The following is a 21509-nucleotide window of genomic DNA, read 5'->3' as shown; positions in this document are numbered from 1 at the left end:
ATGTCCAGCTGTGCTGGAGAAGAAGATTTTTAAAATTTATTAATTTTAAATCCAAGATGGCTGACGGACCATGTGACCTTTGACATCAGAAATTTAAATTCTGTTTCATATCATGTAGGGGAACAGGTGTCTGAAGTTTCGTGTTAATTGGATATGGTGCGTTTTTCTATCCAAGATGGCTGCCAAACCATTTGACTTGTGATGTCATATTTTTTACCATGTATGTTGACATATTGGTAGAGGATGGATGCAAATTTTGGCTTTGATGGATTTAGTAGTTCCAGAGAAAACATTTCATATTTTCTTAAATCCAACATGGCTGCAAAACCATGTGACCTAACAATTATTTATGAACAAACTTGTATCCCCTACCCAAGGAAAATACATTTGTGAAGTTTCTCCTTGATCTGACCAGCCGTTCTGGAGAAGATGTTGTTTGATGGTTTTAGGGTAAATTCAAGATAGCCACCAAACCATGTGACCTATCAATAAGAAATTAACAAACTTGAAAAAGGACCTCATGGGGAATGTGTGTAAAGTTTCGCCTCAATTTGTCCAGCCGTTCTGGAGAAGAAGATAAAAAAAAATTCAAAACAAGATGGCTTCCGAACCAAGTCACCTATGACGTCACAATATTTTTTTCTACAGTTAATTGTTGTGAAGATGATGATCAAGATATTTCAGATTTTTCCTATGCAGCATTATACTTGACAAATTTTCACTGGGATACCGCTTCACTGATGACGTCACAAAAAAAAACACCCGTCTTCGCCATTGGGAGGTCATTAAAATGTCTTCTTCTTCTTCTTTTGGCTGCTCCCGTTCGGGGTCGCCACAGCGGATCATCCGTATGATCCGCATCGTGATTTGGCACGTTTTATGCCGGATGCCCTTCCTGACACAACCCTGGCCGCCTCTTACGACACAGGGATATGGTACACCTATTTTAACCGGGGTATAAACCGGCCCAGTACACTGGTACTCATTTTGCCGACCTCGGAAGGATGACAAGCTGAGTCAACCCCCTGGTGTATTAATTCAGTGGCCAAACGGGGCTTGAACTCAGGACCTTTTGGATCTCAAGCCGCTGCCCTAACCACTGTGCCAACACCAGGCTTGAGGTCATTAAAATGTATGAAGCGAAATATTTTTCCATTGCACCGTTTCAGAGATACAGAGGTCCAAAGTTTATCGTTTTTTTCAAGATGGCGCCCGTACCACGTGACCTATGATGTCACAATTATCAATTTAGTATGCCATCGAAAAAGACACATACGATGGTGAAAATTGTGTCGATTGGACTTACCGTTCCTGAGAAAATGATTTTTAAAGCGAAATAACCCGCAAATTGCCGGTGGAAAAAGAATAAGGAAATAATAAATAAGAAAAACTACAACTGCCACTTTATAACTGCTGGCAGTGATGACCGGGTACTCAGACGTCCACCTTTGATACAACATGAGACTTTAATGAGAGTCGCAAAGTTTTGCATCGATAGGATAAGTGGTTCCAGAGAAAACAATATTTAATGTTGTTCTTGAATCCAACATGGCTGCCAAAACATGTGACATATCAATTATAAATTAACAACCTTAGATTCAGTGGTTATGGGCAAGATGTATGTGAAGTTTCCCCCTTGATCTGACCAGCCGTTCTGGAGAAGATGTTTGGAGGTTTTAGGGTAAATTCAATATGGCCGCCAAACCATGTGACCTATCAATTAGAAATTAACAAACTTGTGAAAGGATGTCTTGGGGAAAGTGTGTGTGTGAATTTTTACCTCTATCTGTCCAGCCATTCTGGAGAATAAGATTTTTAAAATTTATTAATTTTCAATCCAAGATGGCTGACGAACCATGTGACCGATGACATCATACATTTACATTCTGCCTCCAATCCTGCAGTGAAATAAGTGTGTGAAGTATCGTGTTAATTGGATAAGATGCGTTTTTCTATCCAAGATGGCAGCCAAACCCTGCGACTTGTGACGTCATAATTTTTACTATGAATGCAGACATCATGGAGGATGATCGTTGCAAATTTTCGCTTCGATAGGTTATGTGATTCCAGAGAAAACATCATTTAATATTTTTCTTGAATCCATCATGGCTGCCAAACCATGTGACCTATCAATTAGAAATGAACAAAATTATATTGACTACTCGTGAGCAATACGTATGTGAAGTTTCCCCTTGATCTGACCAGTCGTTCTGGAGAAGATGTTTGAACGTTTTATGGTAAATTCAATATGGCCGCCAAACAATGTGACCCATCAATAAGAAATTAACAAACTTGAAAAAGGACCTCATAGTGATTGTTTGTGTTAAGATTCGCCTCAATGTGTCCAGCCGCTCTGGAGAAGATTTAAAAAAAAATAAAAATTCAAAACAAGATGGCTGCCGAACCAGGTCACCGATGCCGTCATAATATATTTTTCTACAGTTAATTGTTGTGGAGATGAGGCTCAAGAAATTTCAGATTTTTCGTATGCAGCGTTGTACTTGACAAATTTTCACCGGTATACCGCTTAACTGATGACGTCACGAAAAATCACCCGTGTTCCCCATGAGGAGTTCATTAAAATGTATGAAGCGAAAAAAATTTCCATTGCACGGTTTCAGAGATACAGAGGTCCAAAGTTTATCGTTTTTTTTCAAGATGGCGCCCGTACCACGTGACCTATGACATCGCAATTATCATTTGAATTTACTATCAAAAAAGATACATACTATGGTGAAAATTTCGTGTCGATTGGACTTACTGTTCCTGAGAAAAGGATTTTTAAAGCAAAACAGCCCGCAAATTTCCGGCGGAAGAAAAATAATAAATAAACAGAAAAAAAAACAATAGGCTACCAAGTCCTGACTGGGTACCCTAATTAACAGTGTTGGGTATGTCAATTCCAGAACAGGTATCCACAGATTTACAAGGTAGAGAAGACGCATATGGTTACAAAGGAATCTGGAACCAGAAACTACTTCATTGTTTGTCTCATTTCTCTTCCCTTATTAAATATTCTCTGTTTGTGTCACTCACTCTGCATCTCCTTCAGAATGCTCTTGTTGAGTTTGACAAGCGAGTCCAGACTCTTCTCCTCCCGAGAGATTCCAAGAAATGTGGAGGGTGCTATCCTCACATATCGAAACTGTGACACCGATTCAAGTCTGGGAAAGAAAAAGAAAAACATGATTTAAAGGATCACAAGGAATCACAAGGAATCTCGACACAAGAGGAGGCCATTTGTCCCATCGTGCCTGTGCCACATCAACACCAGAACAATTTCTATAAAAAAAGAAAATGAAATATTTTTGATGTTTTTATAGTTTTTTTCATTTCTTTCTGGGGGGAGGGTGGAGGCAGATATTTTGTGAGAAACACAAACATCAACCACATACCACCCCTTGACAAGACCCCCACAGACAAAACTCCACACACAATCACACATTCATGCTCAAGTTAACAAAAAGTCCTGCCAAGATCCCTATCCAACACTTCCAGGTACCTTTCAAATTAAAACTTATCTACTGTTTCTGCTGCCACTACCTTTCCATGCATTAACTACTCTCTGAGTGAAAGTCCCCTGCCTTGCTACCATCTTAACTCTCCTCTTTTTTTACTCTCAATCTATGGCCTCTGGTCCTATCACTGTCCTCTCTGCTGAATAATTCATCTGCACTTATTTTATCAATATCTTTCATTATCTTAAACATCTCTCGTATCTCCTCGTAACCACCTCCTTTCTTGAGAATAAAGCCCCATCTCCTTCAGCCGCTCGTCAAAGCTGAGTCCAGCTCGGCCAGAAGCAATCTAATATCCCTACGGTGAACCGTCTCTGTGGAATCTATGTCCTTTCTGAGTTGTGGTGACCAAAAGTGAACACAATATTCTAAATGTGCCCCTCACTAAATTCCTATATAATGTTAACACCAACAGTTTTGATCTATAAACGATCCCCCTCTGAATATAACCGAAAACCCTATTTGCTTTCCTGTAGATGCCCGGCACTGTGCTGCCTGCTTACCTCCTGTATATTGTTACGGTTGTGGAAATTCGCATTACACCATAAAGGGCCCTCAGGTGAGATATCTCTGTAAGTACATGTGTAGTTAGCCTAAACCCGTTGTATAGAGAGAATTTATGTGATCCATCCAGGCTGCGACGCTTTGAGTTAGCCATTTTTCTGTTCTATCTTTTATGTCAAACAAACAGCATCTCAACAACCACGCCATCCCCACCACAGTGCCAACCACACTACAACCACGCCACCTCCACCATCTACGCTACCACATCTTCGTCACTCGCCATTCAATAGGCCCCGTGGTATTACGATCTCCGCGGAGGAACAAACAAAAACCAACAACGATGCTCGGGGGCTTTTCCCGCCTGTTTCTCCCATCGAAATTCTCCGCGCTCGGTGTGGGGGAATTGCGATCCAAGCCGGGGGTCAAAGGTGAGAAAAGGTGGGGGCCTCTTTTTGGGGGAATAATTCTCTGGCCCTGAGCCAAAAACTGACTCCCCCGGCCCCCGCATGGGGCGGGGTTGAGGGAGAGCGAGAGGGCACCCCCCCCCCTTTCGAGAGGCTTCTCCAAGAAGCTTGAAGGGAGGCGGGGCCGAAAACCAGGCTGAGCGAAGGGCGGAGCCCCACGCTACAAAAGGCGGACAGGACGGACCTTGAAGAGAGTTGGTTCGGAAGAGTTGGTCTTCGGTTGGTCGAGTTGGTTCGGGTCGAGTTGGTTCGGAAGAGTTGGTCTTCGGTTGGTCGAGTTGGTTCGGGTCGAGTTGGTTCTTCGAGGCTTCCTTTCTGCTTGTCTTGTCGGGGGAAGAGACCTGCGCCCGCGGCTTGGCGAGCAGCCTGTCAGGAAGGCACGGATGGGAGACGCGGCAGCGCCGGTCGTGAGGTGGACCTGCGCGTCCGGACGAGGAGTGCCGGAGAGGGTTTGCCAGCCGCGAGAGAGGTCGGGGCCAGGCGCAACCACACTGACGGTCGTGGGAGAGGGACTCACCGGCCACAAAAAGGGAAGTCGCGACTTCTTTTCCTTTTCCTTTGCTTTTTGTGTAAATGCTTGTGGTGGCGCCGTCAGTCAAGTGGTATTGTTTTAAGTGTTGCCGTGTGTCAGTCTTAGTCGGTTGTAGCTCTGCATTTGCTTCTATTGTTTTAACTGTTTTATGTGCATTTTTCTTTTGCCGTATATACGTGCCTTACGTGCCTTCTGTGTGAAATAAATGTGCATTGTGTGAACTTGTTCCCCGTTTCACTGCGTCCTTTCCTTTGTTTGAATTTCGTCAAGGCCGACGATAACACCGCTCGGTTATCACTGTAGCACGGAACGGACCGCTTAAGCGGTTCGTGTCCGGAGTCGGCCTGTGGCGTGGTACGATCGCCCGGTCGACCACTCGCGCAGGTACTTAGGTAGGTCGAATTTGGTGAGCAACCCTATCCTGCGCGGGTGGGCAATTGGCACGATTGTGGTGAGGTTAAACCCCCACCCGTGACTAGCTCCCGGCGTTGTCCCAAGAGGGTCACGACTGAATTGTCCGTTCCGGTGGGCAAGGCGGCGCCATTCGAGTCGAGCGGCCGATCGCACGCCGGCGGGCGCGAATACGCAACATTGGTGTACAGGAGTGTGGGATTCAAATCCACCTTGCTCTCCAACTAAATTCACGGGAATCGGTTCAGGGGTGAGAGGAGCGACCCAAATTTAATCTCTTATGAGAAAGAAAATGGCGTTTCAAGGCGAGCGGGTGCCGGGGGAATTAGATATGTCTTTTAATGTAGAGTCCATGGCCCGGGATGGTTCTTTCTGGCGGAGCTCACCCTATTCTGAGCATGAACTTTGCCGGCAAACTAACTCGGAGTCGCATAATGGCGGCGCGATCGCACCTCAGCGCAGCACGGAGTGAGCGGCTATTTATGGTGCTGCGAATGGCGAGACACGAGGCGAGCACTCCCAACAGCCGTTTCAAACCACGTGGGCATGGCAGGCGAGGTCAAGCACGCCGACGCCGGACATTGGTGGGCTTCGGAAACAATTGGAGGAAAAATGGAAAACCGAGCTTGAAAAGAAACAAAAGAAACACGAGCTGGAAGTAAAACAATTAAAGAAGGAACTATTGGAGAAGTCAAGACAGTGCAAAGAACTAAAGGGAAAAGTGGGGAAAATAGAGGTGAGTATCCATAAGTGGGAACAAGCGGAGAGCGAACTGAAGAAAAGACTAGAGGAGCAAAAACGGAAACACAATTTGGAAGTAAAGCAACTGGAGGAGAAGGTAAAAAGAGAACAGGAATATCAGAAACAATTGAAAGAAAACGCAAGGTTGGAGTTTAGCAAGATGAGAGAGAAACGGGATGAGATGGACGAAATGAGGAAAAGAGCATGGTTGGCATATGAGGAGGTGAGCAGGGCAAGGGATGAGATGTGCAAGGAAAGGGATGAACAGAGTGAGGAAAAATGGAAAAAAGTTGAAGAGATACTGGAGCACAAAGCCAGAGGGGATTACAAAACGAACTGAGAGTGTAAAAAGAGGAAAGAAAGAGAACGGAGAATGAAACGTTAAGTAACCACACTGTACAGATCGAACAGCTGGAAGCGAAGGCCAGATTGCAGAATGAGGAACAAGGAAGACAGTGGAATAGGAAATACAAAGAACAAGGAATGAGACAGGAGAAAGAAATCAGTAAATTAAAGGAAATAACGAGATTGCAGAATGAGGAACAAGGGAGACAGTGGAATAGAAAACTGAAAGAGTATGAATTTGAAACTGAGCGACAAAAGGAAAAAAAATAGGTTGGAGTACGAGGAGAAAGTGAAGAAGCAAGGAATGAAGCAGGAAGGAGAAATCAGTCAATTGAAGGAGACAACGAGATTGGAGAAGGAAGAATGAGAGGAACAGTGGAATAGAAAACAACAAGAACATTAATTTGAGGTTAACCAATTGAAGGAAACTATGAGGTTGGAGAATGATGGACAGGGGGTGAAAGAAATTAAAAAAGAAAGACAAGAACAATTAAAAAAGAAAGCAAGGTTGAGGTATGCAGAGATAATGGAAGAACAGCGAATGAAACAAAATGGAGATGAACCAAATGAAGAAAACCACGAAACTTGAGAAGGAAAGACAGGAGAGGAAACAAGGAAGAGTAGTGAGAGAACAGCAAATTAAACACAAAAGGGAGATTAACCAAATGAAGCAAACAACGAAACTGGAGAAGGAAGGACAGGAGTGGAAACAAGGAAGAGTAGTGAGAGAACAGCGAATGAAACACAGGAAGGAAATGAACCAATTGAAAGAAACGATGAGACTGGAAAATGAAGAGCAGGAGAGACTGTGGGATAGGAAACAAAAACAAAATGAGGTTGAAATTAATGAACTCAAGGAGAGAGTAAAATTGAAGTCCAGAGAGATGGAAAAACTCCAGAAAGAAACAGAAACTAATAAATGTACAGAGACACGGGAGATAGAGGGTGAATTGGACGGGGTTAGTGACGAGCACACACACACACACACACAGAGAGTTAGCGAGGCTTAATGGGGGCGAGCTGGCGGACTGTTTTGTGGCCCGGTGCAAGCAGCTGGATAGCCTCCTTCGGGAACGAAGGGAGACAATATTCTCGACCAGGTGGGTTCGGTCGTGTCAAGAGAGTTAGAGGGGGCGAGTGCTGTGGACAGGTGCACACGAAGCTTGGGGGGTAGGGAGGCCCCGGGAGCCCAAGAGGTGACCCAAATCCCCCAGTGCGATTGTCCTGGTGTGTGTGGTGCAAGGTGTGAGTGCGCCCCCGTGTGTGGAAGCGACCCCGTGTGTGAGTGGTGTGGTGGCGAGTGTGCCGGGATGAGTGCTTCCCAGCATGCCATGTGTGAAAGGGGCACCGCGAGTGAACGGCCGAGTGCAAGGGAGACCGTGTGTGTGAGAGAGCGGTATGTGAGGGAGATGACGGTCGGCATGTGGGAGCACGCAGCCGCATCTCCAAGATTGAGTGTAATGGTGAGGTGTGTGAGTCTCGTGACACGCGGGAGCTTGAGCGTGTGGAGGGAATGGAGACGACGACGGCGACAGATAAGGGACAAGGGCCGAGTAGCGGCCGTAGCTATTTTGAGCACCGCGCCAGGTTTGCCCAGCAGCGAGCGCGAGCTTCGGACCGTGCTACGCACGAGGCCGCCACGTGCTCGCTTGCGGAAGTGAAACCCGGTCCGGAAACGCCAGCGGTGGATGTTGCCGATCCCGCGGACGGACAAAGTTTAGGCAGGACAACGGATTTGGACCGGATGGGTTCTCCACGCGGGCGTGTGTTAAGCTCCAACGGGCAGAGCACATGCGTTCGCGTGGGGAACCCCTCGAGACGCGAGGCTTGTGTTTTTTTTTATGCGCCGAGTGGCGTCATGGCTGCGTATAGGGTTTGAATCCGGCACGAGGTTGAATTCCTTGCTGGATGGTACCGTCCAAGAGGGACGAGGGATGCGAACAGCTGCCATGACGTCACGCCAAAGGTGCGCGGCTGTGAATTGCTGCGCTGGCGCACAGGTTGCGAGTTGCCGTGCTGGTGCTGCGCGGGGAAAAAAAAAGCAAGCCTCGCTTTTGGGGGAACAGGATTTCCCGGGGAAGGGGTGAAAGACCCCCCCTGCCAGGGCACAGGATGGAACTAGTCAGGGGGAAGGGCAAGCTTAGCTAGACCGGCTTCATGGGGCAGGGGTAAGTCCTCATGGGGGCCATGGAATGGATTAGGTAGAAGGGATTGTAGTTCAGGTTTAGGATGGGAAAAATGACATTTTGAGGACAGTGACGACATTGAGTGTGTTGAGGGGACATAGCTTAGCTACGTAGTGTTAAAAGGAACGTGCTGTAGTGTAAGGGACGACGTGGGAGCACGAGTTAGTTAGGGGATGTAGTGAGCAGGATGGCAGGGTTCATCGGTGTGTGTTGAAGAGTTTTGAGGTGGAGACATGTTGAGTGAGTGAGGCCAGCGGGTCTGAGTGTATGGAGCGAATGTGGAATGCATGGTGCGATGAGTGATTGGGGGGAGGAGTGACTGCCGCCCAAGGGATCCCAGGGTCAGTGTAGAGTGAGTTAGCTGGGTTAGTTAAATTGACAAAATGGAGGTCGTTTTTTTGTTGGTGGGAAAGTAGGCTCGAAACCAGTTTGGAGGGGTGCAGGAGCCCTGTTGACGGGCTGGGAGCATGGCTGCGAAAGGTGAGTATCGCTAAGTGGGTAACCCAGGCACCGGGCTAGTCGGCCGCGGTAGGCCAAGGGCCCATGGGGGGCCGGGATAGTGTAGTGGGCATGGGTGCGCCCGCATGATGTGGGGCCCGGGGCGCAATTAGCCGCATGGGCAGTGCATTGGGCACGGGCACCCAGGGAAGGGGCCCGGGATGCCAGCCTGCCACGTGAGCGTTTCAGGGGAGTCGCCATGGAGGGCACTCCCCGGTGTTTAGGGAGCTGGTAGGCTCGGAGGCAGTGTAGTGCCCGGGGGTGCCAGAGCTGGAGAATCGGCAGAGGGTAGTGCCTGCCAAGGGAGCCACGAGACCATGTGAGGGCAAGGAAAGAAAATTCGGGGGCGAGGCCCGAAATTGTAAGGACACCAACGCAGGCGATGGGAATCTGGGTTGATAGAACCAGTAGATTAAGTGAGAAGTGCTTGTTGAAAGCCCAGGGGTAGTTTAAAGGTTAATGGATAGGGTAGATAGGAAATGTACCCCTCCGCACCATCCATGCCTTCGCTCTCGTTGTGGGCCGCTGGACCCACTTTGGGTTAAAGATCGCTGAAGTCTGGGGAGGCCATCCTGGGGTTTCGTTGGGCCTCGACACAGGACGCTAGCTCTCCCTTATTCCTCTCCGGGAAGGGAACGCAGGGGTGGGAGTAGGCGAGGGGACGATAGGTTAGCCGAACAGAGACAGTAAAGGGGGTTAGGGGACGAAATTATAGTGGGGAAGTAAGGATAAAAATAAAAACAACAAAAAAATTAATTGGGGCTAAATTGGTTTTTACAAATTAAGGGAGGGGGTAGGTACAGTGACAAGCAAAGGCGATAGGTTGGGAGGGAGACCGTAGTGTAGGTCCGAGCCCGCCTTCCGAGTGGCCAGCACCACCGCACTCCCTCCACAACAAGGCAAGGGTCCGGCCAATTTCATCTGACTGCTGTGTTTTACTGCAAGGCCTGTGCCGGCCCACTTCATCGGCTGGCTGTTTGCTGCGAGGCCTGTACCAGCTGGATCGTCTGCAGCTGTGCTTCAAGGCCTGTGCCGGCCAGTACATCTGCTGGCTGTGTTTGCTACAGCGGCCTTGTCATGCCATGCCTTGCCTGCCTGCCTTTGCCATTCATGCCTGCTGCCCTCATCACCAGCCCCGTTGTTTTGCATTTTGCACCCCCCCCCCTCTTGTTCATTGCCATGTGCGCCAGGATCGTCGTTGAAGTTGCAAGAACTGTCCTGTTGGCAGCTACAACACGAGCCTGCAGTGGCGGCCAGTGCGCTGGTTTTCTTTTGCCTTTTGTTTTTCTTCCTGCAGAGTCCATTGATCCTGGGCCATGGTTCAGTGTAAAATTTGTAAGTTAAGGTTTTAAGTTGTGTTTTGTACATGAGTGCGCCCCCGGCATGTCTGCTTAGCGCCGGCAATTTATTTAAGTCGCCTGTATGATTAGGTTTGTTTAATTAGTTACTCAGCCCGTAGGTTATTTATTTTGGGGACACGAATAACATGAATGTCGCACTCAGGGATCTGAAGGTAAAACGTATTAGGGGAGAACTACACATGATGGCACACGAGAATTTGACGACTGGGGACGAGTCTGTAAAAAGGGGAGGGGGTAGTGTTACGGTTGTGGAAATTTGCATTACATCATAAAGGGCCCTCAGGTGAGATATCTCTGTAAGTACATGTGTAGTTAGCCCAAACCCGTTGTATAGAGGGAATTTATGTGATCCATCCGGGCTGCGACGCTTTGAGTTAGCCATTTTTCTGTTCTATCTTTTATTTCAAACAAACAGCATCTCAACAACCACGCCATCCCCACCACAGTGCCAACCACACTACAACCACGCCACCTCCACCATCTAAGCTACCACATCTTCACCACTCGCCATTCAATAGGCCCCGTGCGATTACGATCTCCGCGGAGGAACAAACAAAAACCAACAACGATGATCGGGGGCTTTTCCCGCCTGTTTCTCCCGTAGAAATTCTCCGCGCTTGGTGTGGGTGAAGTGCGATCCGAGCCGGGGGTCAAAGGTGAGAAAAGGTGGGGGCCTCTTTTTGGGGGAATAATTCTCTGGCCCTGAGCCAAAAACCGACTCCCCCGGCCCCCGCACGGGGCGGGGTGGAAGGAGAGCGAGAGGGCACCCCCCCCCCTTTCGAGAGGCTTCTCCAAGAAGCTTGAAGGGAGGCGGGGCCGAAAACCAGGCAGAGCGAAGGGCGGAGCCCCACGCTACAAAAGGCGGACAGGACGGACCTTGAAGAGAGTTGGTTCGGAAGAGTTGGTCTTCGGTTGGTCGAGTTGGTTCGGGTCGAGTTGGTTCTTCGAGGCTTCCTGTCTGCCTGTCTTGTCGGGGGAAGAGTCCTGCGCCCGCGGCTTGGCGAGCAGCCTGTCACAAAGGCACGGACGGGAGACGCGGCAGCGCCGGTCGTGAGGTAGACCTACGCGTCCGGGCGAGGAGTGCCGGAGAGGGTTCGCCGGCCGCGAGAGAGGTCGGGGCCAGGCGCGACCACGCTGACGGTCGTGGGAGAGGGACTCACCAGCCACCAAAAGGGAAGTCGCGACTTCTTTTCCTTTTCCTTTTTGTGTAAATGCTTGTGGTGGTGCCGTCCGTCAAGTAGTATTGTTTTAAGTGTTGCCATGTGTCGATTTAGTCAGTTGTAGCTCTGTATTTGCTTCTATTGTTTTAAATGTTTTATGTGCATTTTTCTTTTGCTGTATATTCGTGCCTAACGTGCCTTCTGTGTGAAATAAATGTGCATTGTGTGAACTTGTCCCCCGTTTTGCTGCGTCCCTTCCTTTGTTTGAATTTCCATCTTGCATCACATAGGGGGTTCGTAGTGGGTTTAAAACGCCCGGTAATTAATCGGAACCATCAAGGCCGACGATAACACCGCTCAGTTATCACTGCAGCACGAAACGGACCGCTTAAGCGGTTCGTGTCCGGAGTCGGCCTGTGGCGTGGTACGATCGCCCAGTCGACCACTCCCGCAGGTACTTAGGTAGGTCGAATTTGGCGAGCAACCCTATCCTGCGTGGGTGGGCAATTGGCACGATCGTGCTGAGGTTAAACCCCCACCCGTGACTAGCTCCCGGCGTTGTTCCGAGAGGGTCACGACTGAATTGTCCGTTCCGGTGGGCGAGGAGGCCGCCATTCGAGTCGAGCGGCCGATCGCACGCCGGCGGGCACGAATTCGCAACAATATATTACCACAACACACTTGATCAACAAATATCTTCAAGGTCCAACAACTTCCTCACTCTCAGGTCTTTGTACACAATATTTGACATCAAATCATCATTTAGGGACGAGGTGGGGCATCGCTTGTGAATTTCATTTTTTTTGGGGGGGGAGGAGGAAACAAGAATTCAGAAAAGGAATTAAAAGATGGAGTAATTTTGGAGGTTTGAAAGGAGTAAAAACATCATGATGTGACAGACACGGGATTGACAAAATCACCGTCCTACCTTTTTACAAGATCCATGTAATCCTAAAAAGCAACAAAACAAAATAAAGGGTTAATTCAAAATTTCTGAATCATTTAAACTTTCATTTAATTTATATAAATAATGCAAGCCATGTGTAATTTGCAGATTGAAGGGTAAATGTAAGTGTGTTTATGGAGACAAGTCAGTCCATGAAATCCATGCTGTGTTCATCCTTGCAGGTCCCAATGAGCAATTCATGGAGAAAAATATTTCCTGCAATGTTTGGGATCCATAACCATTGTGTAAAAGGGGTTATCAGTGTGATGGAGCACGTGGTGTGAGGTCACTCTGATCCCGAACCAGCAGTTTGATGATAATCTGGGTCAGATTTCATACCTGATTAGTACACGTGATAGTACATCCATGTACCTTCCTGGTACTTTACACTCATTTAATAAACAATGTAAATTACACTCTACCATAAATTCACTGCACATACAACATCCTCAACCTTCACATGGAACACGCCCTCAAGTGGAGTAAGTTAAAGATTAACTACTGACATATTCCTCTGAAATCTAACAATCACATATTATACCTTTTGTAACACGAGTAAATATCTGCTCCCTCTGGGAACATGACTCGGCGAGGAAATAACCTGAGCTGTGAAACAAAGTAATTATTTGTGAGATTCGAGTATGTTTTCAGGAATAAAAACCTGCACTTCCTTGTGGAAGTCAGGTGTGGACATTGTACGGGCAAAATATCGTAACTCCCCTCCCCCCCCCCCACAACCCTCTTGGGCAGTGGGGGGGGAGCTGTCGGGGAGTGGGGTTGTGCCCATGATCTCACCCTGGGTAACCCCAGCAACTTTTCAAAACTTGGGAGAGATCTTATATTTTCTATAATTTCCAAAAGTTCACACATACAGAAAGCAGGATGCCTTTCATATGGAGTAGGATGTTTCCAATAAAACACACCTGGATGAAGGAAATGTCCTCAAACTCATGGAGTGCTGTTTGTAGAGTGGATTTTGCTTGTCGGAGAGATTCAATCTGCTTATTCAGTTTCTCCATATCCTTCTTGAACAGAGAAAGGTTCTCCTTTTGCCTTTTGTTGACACGACTCTTCACCAGATCCACGGCTTCATCCACAGATTGGTACAACTGCCTTCTCTTCCCCTCCAGCCTGTCCATGGTATCTCTGTCTGAGCACTGGGAGGAAATATTGTTTGAATTTAGTTCAAAATCAAGAATAAAGTTTCAGAGAAAATGTGAAAAACTGACAAAAAGAGTAAAATGGATTATGACGATGGAGGGTGAAAGGACTCAATCCAGGACTGGGTTTATAAAGAAGGAATGAAGTGGACGTGTACACTCTTACGTGCAACCATTATTAGATTGACAAATCGTTGGATGAACAACAGGATTTACAAACAACCTTCAAGATTGAAAAACCCAGAATGGATGAAATGAACAGAACGATTGATGTATCTTAACCAGTCAGAAGCAAGGAAAAGGTGACATTTCAGATGTTAACCCTTCAGCAAAACAAAAGATATTTTCCCTCTTTTTTTTTTTCCTCCTTCGAAGGGTTAATAACTGAAACGACATCTTCTATTTACATCCAACAGTGGTTAGAAACCCTCAATCAATGTTCTGTGGATGCTATTCACTGTTCTTCCTCTCTGCTGATGCAGATAGATACTTCTCTTTACGTCAAAGACTAATTTTTCATTCTGAAAAGAAATATAATCAATAATCATCACACAAGATTGAACTCGATTGATGCTTTTGTGAAGCAAAGAGGACAAAAGGCATGCATTCTGGAGGGAGGTTAAAATTTCCTCCAAAAAGTAACCTATTTGCATAATTTACTCCCAATCCTAAGACTTGCTGGCCCATGACCATCTGGGGCCCCAAGTTCCACCACTTTGGTTCAGAATCAGGTAAATTAATTTGTGTCACTTCTGATTCTGATGTCCTGTACTCTGTTTCAGAGCGCAGGTCCCGTCAAAGCATTTTCATGGCAAGAGTTATATGAGATGATGTGCATTGCCTTCCTTGCAGAAGTTGGCACAGGAATTTGGAATTTGTTTAGTGTGCCGGTGATAGCTTGACTTCTCTTCACGAATAACACTGTGGGATCTTTAACATCCACCACGTAATGCTGGCAGATGGGACGCCCAATTTAACATCTATCTGAGAGATGACAGTGGTGGATAAATGGGACTTCCAAGGCATCCATGCAAATGAACGGGGTAAAGGGGGAAAACTCTTTGAATTAACCCCGGGAAAACCCCAAACAGGAGTCTCATTCCTCCACCCCCATACAAATGTATAGGCTAACCTTTCTGTGTCAAGGCTCATTCGGTTAAAACAGGAGAATGATTTTCTCCCATACAAGCTCATGTTAAGCTGTCTCAAGAACCCAAAAACCCCCAAAACACAACCCCCCCACCCCCTCTGACTCTCGGCCCATCAGGTCAAAATAGGAGACCGATCTCTGCCCCATTGTGTACATGTTAAACTAAGACTTACTGATTTCCTTTTATATTTTCACTTCACTCAAAGTGTGATCCAATAAGTATTTGTCCATGTTCTATTCGAGGTAATAAATAAATTTTCCGATTACATTCATCACCATCGAGTATATTCACAAATATTATTTTAGAACTTAGTTCTTGGTTTATATGTCTTTGTTGAGCATAAATAAAATGATAAACTTTTTTCAATGCTCTTGTTTGACCACCTCCTGAGCCACACATTATTTTTTCATAAGCTCCGCCGATTTTTCCTTAGCTCCTCCCACTTTTACCAAGCCCCACCCTCTTTTGTGAGGACCACCTACTCTTGCATCATTTCCAGTTAATCTCTGACTCGCAAGGCTTTCCTGGAATTGACCACAGAATTTCCAAAGGAAACCACACCCACCATTCTTTCAATATAAAGGCTTTAAAACCCAGACTGAATTTAAACATATTTTTACTTTTACTGAGAATGGACTGCTGTGCTGATCTTGAGTGGGATAACTTTGGAGTTCCTTGGAGTTATACTACTTGTATGGAATGAAACCTTCAAGTTGATGAACTGGATTCAAACCTCTTTTCAATTGAGGTAAGATTTTCTTTTCCTATTTACAGAGTTTGATTTAAGCATATAATAATTTAATAATTAAATCACTTTATTCATACATTAATATTTTCTCTCACAGGAAATTGTATCAGAAATACAAAATGAAAATACCGCTTTTTCCACAACTTGGGGTGAAATTGTTGGTTTGGTTGAAGACCTTATGAGCGACCAAGACCCACAGAACGAGCTCGACCTTGATGACCCAACCAAAGAGTTATACCTTGGAGACCCGCAAAATCCTGCAAAAGAGTTTTACATCGATGGGACTCATTGTGAGTTATCAAGACAATACCCACTGAACAAGTTATACCTTGATGAGCCAGAATACAAGTTTTACCAAGAAGACTCACAAATTTCAGAAATTTAGAAAAATGTAGTTTTCCTTGATGATCCACAGTTATACTATGTGAGATCTATCACCGAAACCCATAAAAATTGGAAAAATGGAGTTTTCCTTGATGATCCACAGTTATACTATGTGAGATCTATCACCGAAACCCATAAAAATTGGAAAAATGGAGTTTTCCTTGATGATCCAGTTATACTATGTGAGATCTATCACTGAAACCCATAAAAATTGGAAAAAATGGAGTTTTCCTTGATGATCCACAGTTATACTATGTGAGATCTATCACCGAAACCCATAAAAATTGGAAAAATGAAGTTTTCCCTGATGATCCACAGTTATACGATGTGAGACTTATTGGAGAAACCCACAATATTTCTGGAAATTGTGGTTCTACCTTGGAGTCTTGGATAGATGGTTATATGTTTGGAGACTTGAAATGTGAGTTCTGGCTTGATAACTCACAATGTGAAAAATATCTTGGCAAGTCAACAGGAATGTCATTATACCTTGGAGAGTTGGAAAGTTGGGTATATTTTGGAGACTTCAAATGTGGTTTCTACCAAGAAGACTCTTGGGGATCTCAACCTATTGATGTGGTTCCTTGTTAGATGGTGCTTGATGAGAGCAATTTCAAGAAAGTTCTGGGAAGAAAGTGCAGGAAAGTTCTTACTCCCACTTTCTACTTCATCAAACCTGAAAGCCTTAAAAGACAGAATTGGAAGAAGAGAAAAAAACATTAAAAAAAGAAATTGTTAGTTCTGGGAAGGAAGTGCAGGAAAGTTCTTACTCCCCCTTTCTACTTCATCAAACCTGAAAGCCTGAAAAGAGAATTGGAAGAAAAGAAAAAAAAAAAACATTAAAAAAGATGTTATGTTGGCTTAGGGTTGGGGTGGAGCTTGTGTGGTGTGGGATTTGTGTGTGTGTGTGTGTGTGGGGTATGTATGGGTAGAGTCAAAAAGGGGTGGAGTTTAAAAAGGGGCGGAGTCAAAAAATTCAACTTATCTTTGTCTTTTGCAATTCCTGTGAATAAAATGAACCTAAAATCTCTTCCCCCTTTATATCATATACCTTATAAGTCCAAGGAACTGTATCTATCACATCAATAATTTAAAAAAGCTCATTTGTCCATCGTTTAGTCTAACCTTTTTCAAAGTGAGATTTCCATCAATATATTCTGACGATATCACCAACTTTGAACTTAGGCTTTTTGACATTAATCTCTTTTTCATATCTTAATTTTGTGAATGTTTCTGATGGTTTCGTATTCGTTGAAATGTAAATCGTGTCATTATACTACTTATCTACAATATCCTGAATAAAAGATGACCGTTGTTGTGAACCGAGTTGTGTGAATTTTTTTATATAGTCTCTCTTTTAAAGTGTGATTAAAGCGCTCAATAACAACCACTTTTCCTTCATTAAAGGTAATGTATAATGTAATGCTGTCATTTTTTAGAAAATTCATAAATGTCTTGTGATAAAATTCTCTACCCTTATCAGTCCACAATTTTTGGGGTTTTCTCTTACTTTTATTAAATATCTGTTGAAAGGCTAACATAAGAGTATTACCTGTTTTATTTTTTAAAGGGACAACCCATGCGTATCTACTCCTCAAATCAATAACAGTTAAAGCATACTTGTACAACTTATCATTATTGAGTTCAATCAAATCAGCAGACCAGATATAAATCAACTTCCTTGGAATAAACCCTCCTTCTATGAAACTTTGTGAATATAGGTTTATGTAATTCATCAGCTAATTGTTCTTCAGTCTTAATGACATAATTAGAGACTATAAGTTTTTTTTTAAATTTCCAAGCCCAAGTTTCAATTTAGTACTGATAATCTTCTTCACGATGAACCCATCAACTTTTTCTCTCAAGGTTTGATTTTGTATCAGAGACAAATTATACAACATTTCTCTATGGGCTTCATGCTTTTCTTCCAAAGTTGTGGTATTCCCATAATCAATATCGTGCCTCATCCAATGTTTTATCCAAGTTTGTGCCTGGACCACAGAAAGAATACCCTGGTAGATGTAATTCCCCTGGTATTCCAGTGGTTGTAAATTTACTTCCTGATAAAAACTTTTGGATATCTCCTCCACGTTTCTGTTTGGAGATAAATGGACTCTTTTTTGATACACACACCGAACATATGCCTTTTTGTACAACCCTGTTATTTTTACTTTTGAAATATGAGATATTTTTTAGTATGATTTTCTTTTTGCATTTGAGACAATAACTCATTTATTTATGAGAAAAATTCCTACAGAGTGCAAAACCCTTTTTAGTTTCCAACATGCACATTTGAATCTTAATTTTTAAAACATAAAGAATCCTCAGAAATGTCTTCACTCTCTCCTCCATTTATTTAAGAAAAAAATGAAAAACTTTAATCAAAGTCAATCATACCAACAACATCTATCTTATCCCTGAAATTGATGTTAATAGTCTTGTCAAAAATATTTCTAATGGACTTTTCAATTCTTTGTTTTCATCCTGGGTGCGTTGAGATTCATTTATTTTCTGTAATATCCCCAATCTTTTTTTAATTTCACTGGTTTCCATATTTTTATATTTATTTAATCTCTCTCTCTCTCTCTCTCTCTCTCTCTCTTTCCTCCCTCTCCTTCTCCTTCCTCTTCTTCTCTCTTTCCTCTCTCTCCTCCTTCTCTCTCTTCTCTCTCTTGTCTCAGTTTCTTCAACTGCTTCCTCATCCCTTCCTATCCTCGTATCACTTACACCCCATAGAATATCATATATATATATATATATATATATATATATATATATATATATATATATATATATATATATATATATATATTCATCAGGATTTCTTGTTATTCCTGTATCCAAAATATTTTTTTTTGCAACAGGATACCAATAAAATTTCCTCTGAATTTCTAAAAGAGCCTCACGTTTTCTTAACTTTAGAATTTTTACATTATTTAACATTTTAATTAAATCCAAAGTTGTCGGTTTATCAACATCGGTAAAAAGCCAATCTTTTATTGAAAATACCTCATTCTTATGTTGTAGAACATATTTATTAAAATATCGAATACACTTTTCTTGAAGGTATGCTTGGATACAGAAATTATAATTTTCTTGAAAGCCTTCTTGCTGCCATTTATGTATTAGAAATATATGACAGATTAATATTATGACACGAAACACCCCTCCCCCCCCCACCATCTTCCCATAGTTAAATCATTTTGTATTTCCTTACTTATTATATATAATCGTTTTTTCTGTTTTCATGATATAAATTAGGGCAAAACCATTAGTAAATTTACCCTTATTAAATTCTTTTATTTGTTGTTTACTAATCTTGCTTCCACAAAACTCATTCTCAGCACCAAGTGGATAATATTCTTCCTTACGAGACTGATGTAATTGTTCCAGGTCTTCTCGGTCAATTTTAAATGATCAAATATACACTAAATCATTCATATCATACCCCCATTGTTCTATTCTCATGCAAATGATACGCCCTTCTTTATAAAAAATATTTATGAATTGGAACTGTGAATTCTGTATGACCTGGAGATAAAATCAACAGTTCTGTATCTTTGGAATACACAGCTGTTTTATTTAAGGACATATATATTGTGATAAATCTCTTAATCTCACCAAGTCATTCGCATCAGTCGGGCTTGGATAATTTTTTAATTTATAAGCATTTTTCATATTAATTTTTTGTTATACTATATTTGTCATTCAGCCTGTGCCTTTGTGCAATAATTTGATAAATCAATATCCAGTTCTTGGGATACACCAAAGATAGAACTATCTTTACCAACATGTCATTTATACTAGATAAAAAATAATATCATTAAAAAATTTATTTTTGTTGAGTTTAAATAACACGTACAGACATAATTCACCACAACACTTGGAATTTAATTCTTGGACTTGAAATGTTTGATAAACACAATTCTGTAAGAATTTTATGACTTCAACAGGTGGTGGAAGCCCAAAACTATCAAAATAATATTTATCTTGACTATTAAAAATACAATGAGAACCTTTGCCATTATTATCTTCTAAGTTGATAATAATATTCTTTGGATGTTTAGGCATGTTTGTTAATTCATCTCTCATACAAATAACCAAATTATGAATTTTTAATTTCTTACAATATTTGACAAGTTGTAAATTTGATGTATTCTTTCCAAATTCTTTAAACCACTCATCAATGCTCATTTATTTATTGGAAAGATATAATCCATTACACCTTTTAGTGAACTTTACACCTGCTTGTGCGACAGAAGAAAGCATATCTCCAAGTAACAATCTTGCTTTATCAGGCAGACTTTCAAGTTTTTCAGCAAAATCTACAATTACACCACTTCCACTAATTTGTTATGTCTTTCCAATTCTTTTTGAACCCAGAGTTGACCCTTTCGTTGGAAGCTTTCACCGCTGCTGAAATAGCACCCGTCAATGCTCCAGCCTCACTTAACCAGCAAATAAAGGAATGAGAAATGGGAGAATTCCTCCACTCGTCTCTTATTGAATATTTCTTCAACATTGGTTTTGACATTATAATTTTAAGTGAGCCAATATCGTTCAAGATTTTCACCTGTTCTCTTGTGAGCAAAACATCAATTCTTACTGCTCCTTTTCTCTGAATTGTATTAACATTAATCATGCAAGGCTTTTGATTTTGAACACAAGATGATAGTTTATGAAGATTGATTTGATTAACATATACCCCAGTTGGTACTTTACCACTCATTTAATTAACAAAAATAATTATGTGAGACTAATCATAACACCAATATCTGTATTAATCTGTAATTCTGTTTCTTCCAAAAGCAAACAATATGTATCAACTTGTTCACTCTCTCCTCTTTCAATGTAGAGAGAAGTATCCACTCGATTAGACTTTATCGTTTCCTTTTGAGCACCCAGGTCAAACGCATAGATTTGTATACAAACTTTTAAATGCTGTCATATCCAAAATAGGTTCTTTATTTCCATTACTTTCACATACCTTTTGGTAAGACTTGTATGCTTCAGCATAATCATTTTTTTCCCCAATTAATTTCCAATCTATCTCGTGGATAAAATGTTCTATCTAGAGAAACACGAAGTCGTTTCACCTTAGCATTATCACTCAATGCATTATTCTTGTCAGTCGCAGTGTCACCATCTGGTTTTTAAAAAATGATCCACAGATATCATGGCTTTCCTTCCAGATCACACCAAATTCCACGTGTAAGTGGTTTGGTTCAGTTTAATGTGTTGACATGTTCATTTAAGGTATGATACATTGAGTGGTTTGTTTGAGTTAAGTCTTCTATGCAACATCTCTTCTGTTTTAAGATTAGGAGTATATTCACTAATATACCAACTCATTTCATCAATTACAAATTTATTCTGATCACCAAAAGCACTACCAACACC

At 42.9% G+C, this 21509-nt stretch overlaps 3 protein-coding genes and 1 pseudogene across 3 annotated transcripts in view; 2 read left to right on the top strand and 2 right to left on the bottom strand.

Annotated features, from left to right (window-relative positions):
- The window catches only part of LOC147033509 (E3 ubiquitin-protein ligase TRIM7-like), a 1095521-nt gene that overhangs the window by 581270 nt on the left and 492742 nt on the right, over window positions 1-21509 (top strand). The window lies entirely within an intron of this gene.
- LOC147033518 (E3 ubiquitin-protein ligase TRIM7-like) overlaps window positions 1-21509 on the bottom strand; it is a 207795-nt gene that overhangs the window by 37401 nt on the left and 148885 nt on the right. The gene's annotated exons all lie outside the window — the stretch shown is intronic.
- LOC147033521 (uncharacterized) overlaps window positions 3036-21509 on the bottom strand; it is a 42555-nt gene continuing 24081 nt past the window's right edge. The window contains exons 3-4 of the mRNA XM_085871918.1: window positions 13590-13823; window positions 3036-3164 (exon numbers count right to left, since the gene is read on the bottom strand). Coding sequence (XP_085728044.1) covers window positions 3159-3164; window positions 13590-13823 — 240 coding nt within the window. The 3' untranslated portion in view covers window positions 3036-3158. The remainder of the gene's footprint in view (window positions 3165-13589; window positions 13824-21509) is intronic.
- On the top strand, window positions 15609-20529 carry LOC147033522 (uncharacterized; annotated as a pseudogene).

This window comes from Eptatretus burgeri, chromosome 2 (assembly GCF_056783735.1).
Source record: "Eptatretus burgeri isolate ZD-2024b chromosome 2, Ebu_testis_v1, whole genome shotgun sequence".
Classification (NCBI taxonomy): Eukaryota; Metazoa; Chordata; class Myxini; order Myxiniformes; family Myxinidae; genus Eptatretus; species Eptatretus burgeri.
Note: the sequence above shows the minus strand (reverse complement) of the source record. Positions and strands in the feature narration are given on the sequence as shown.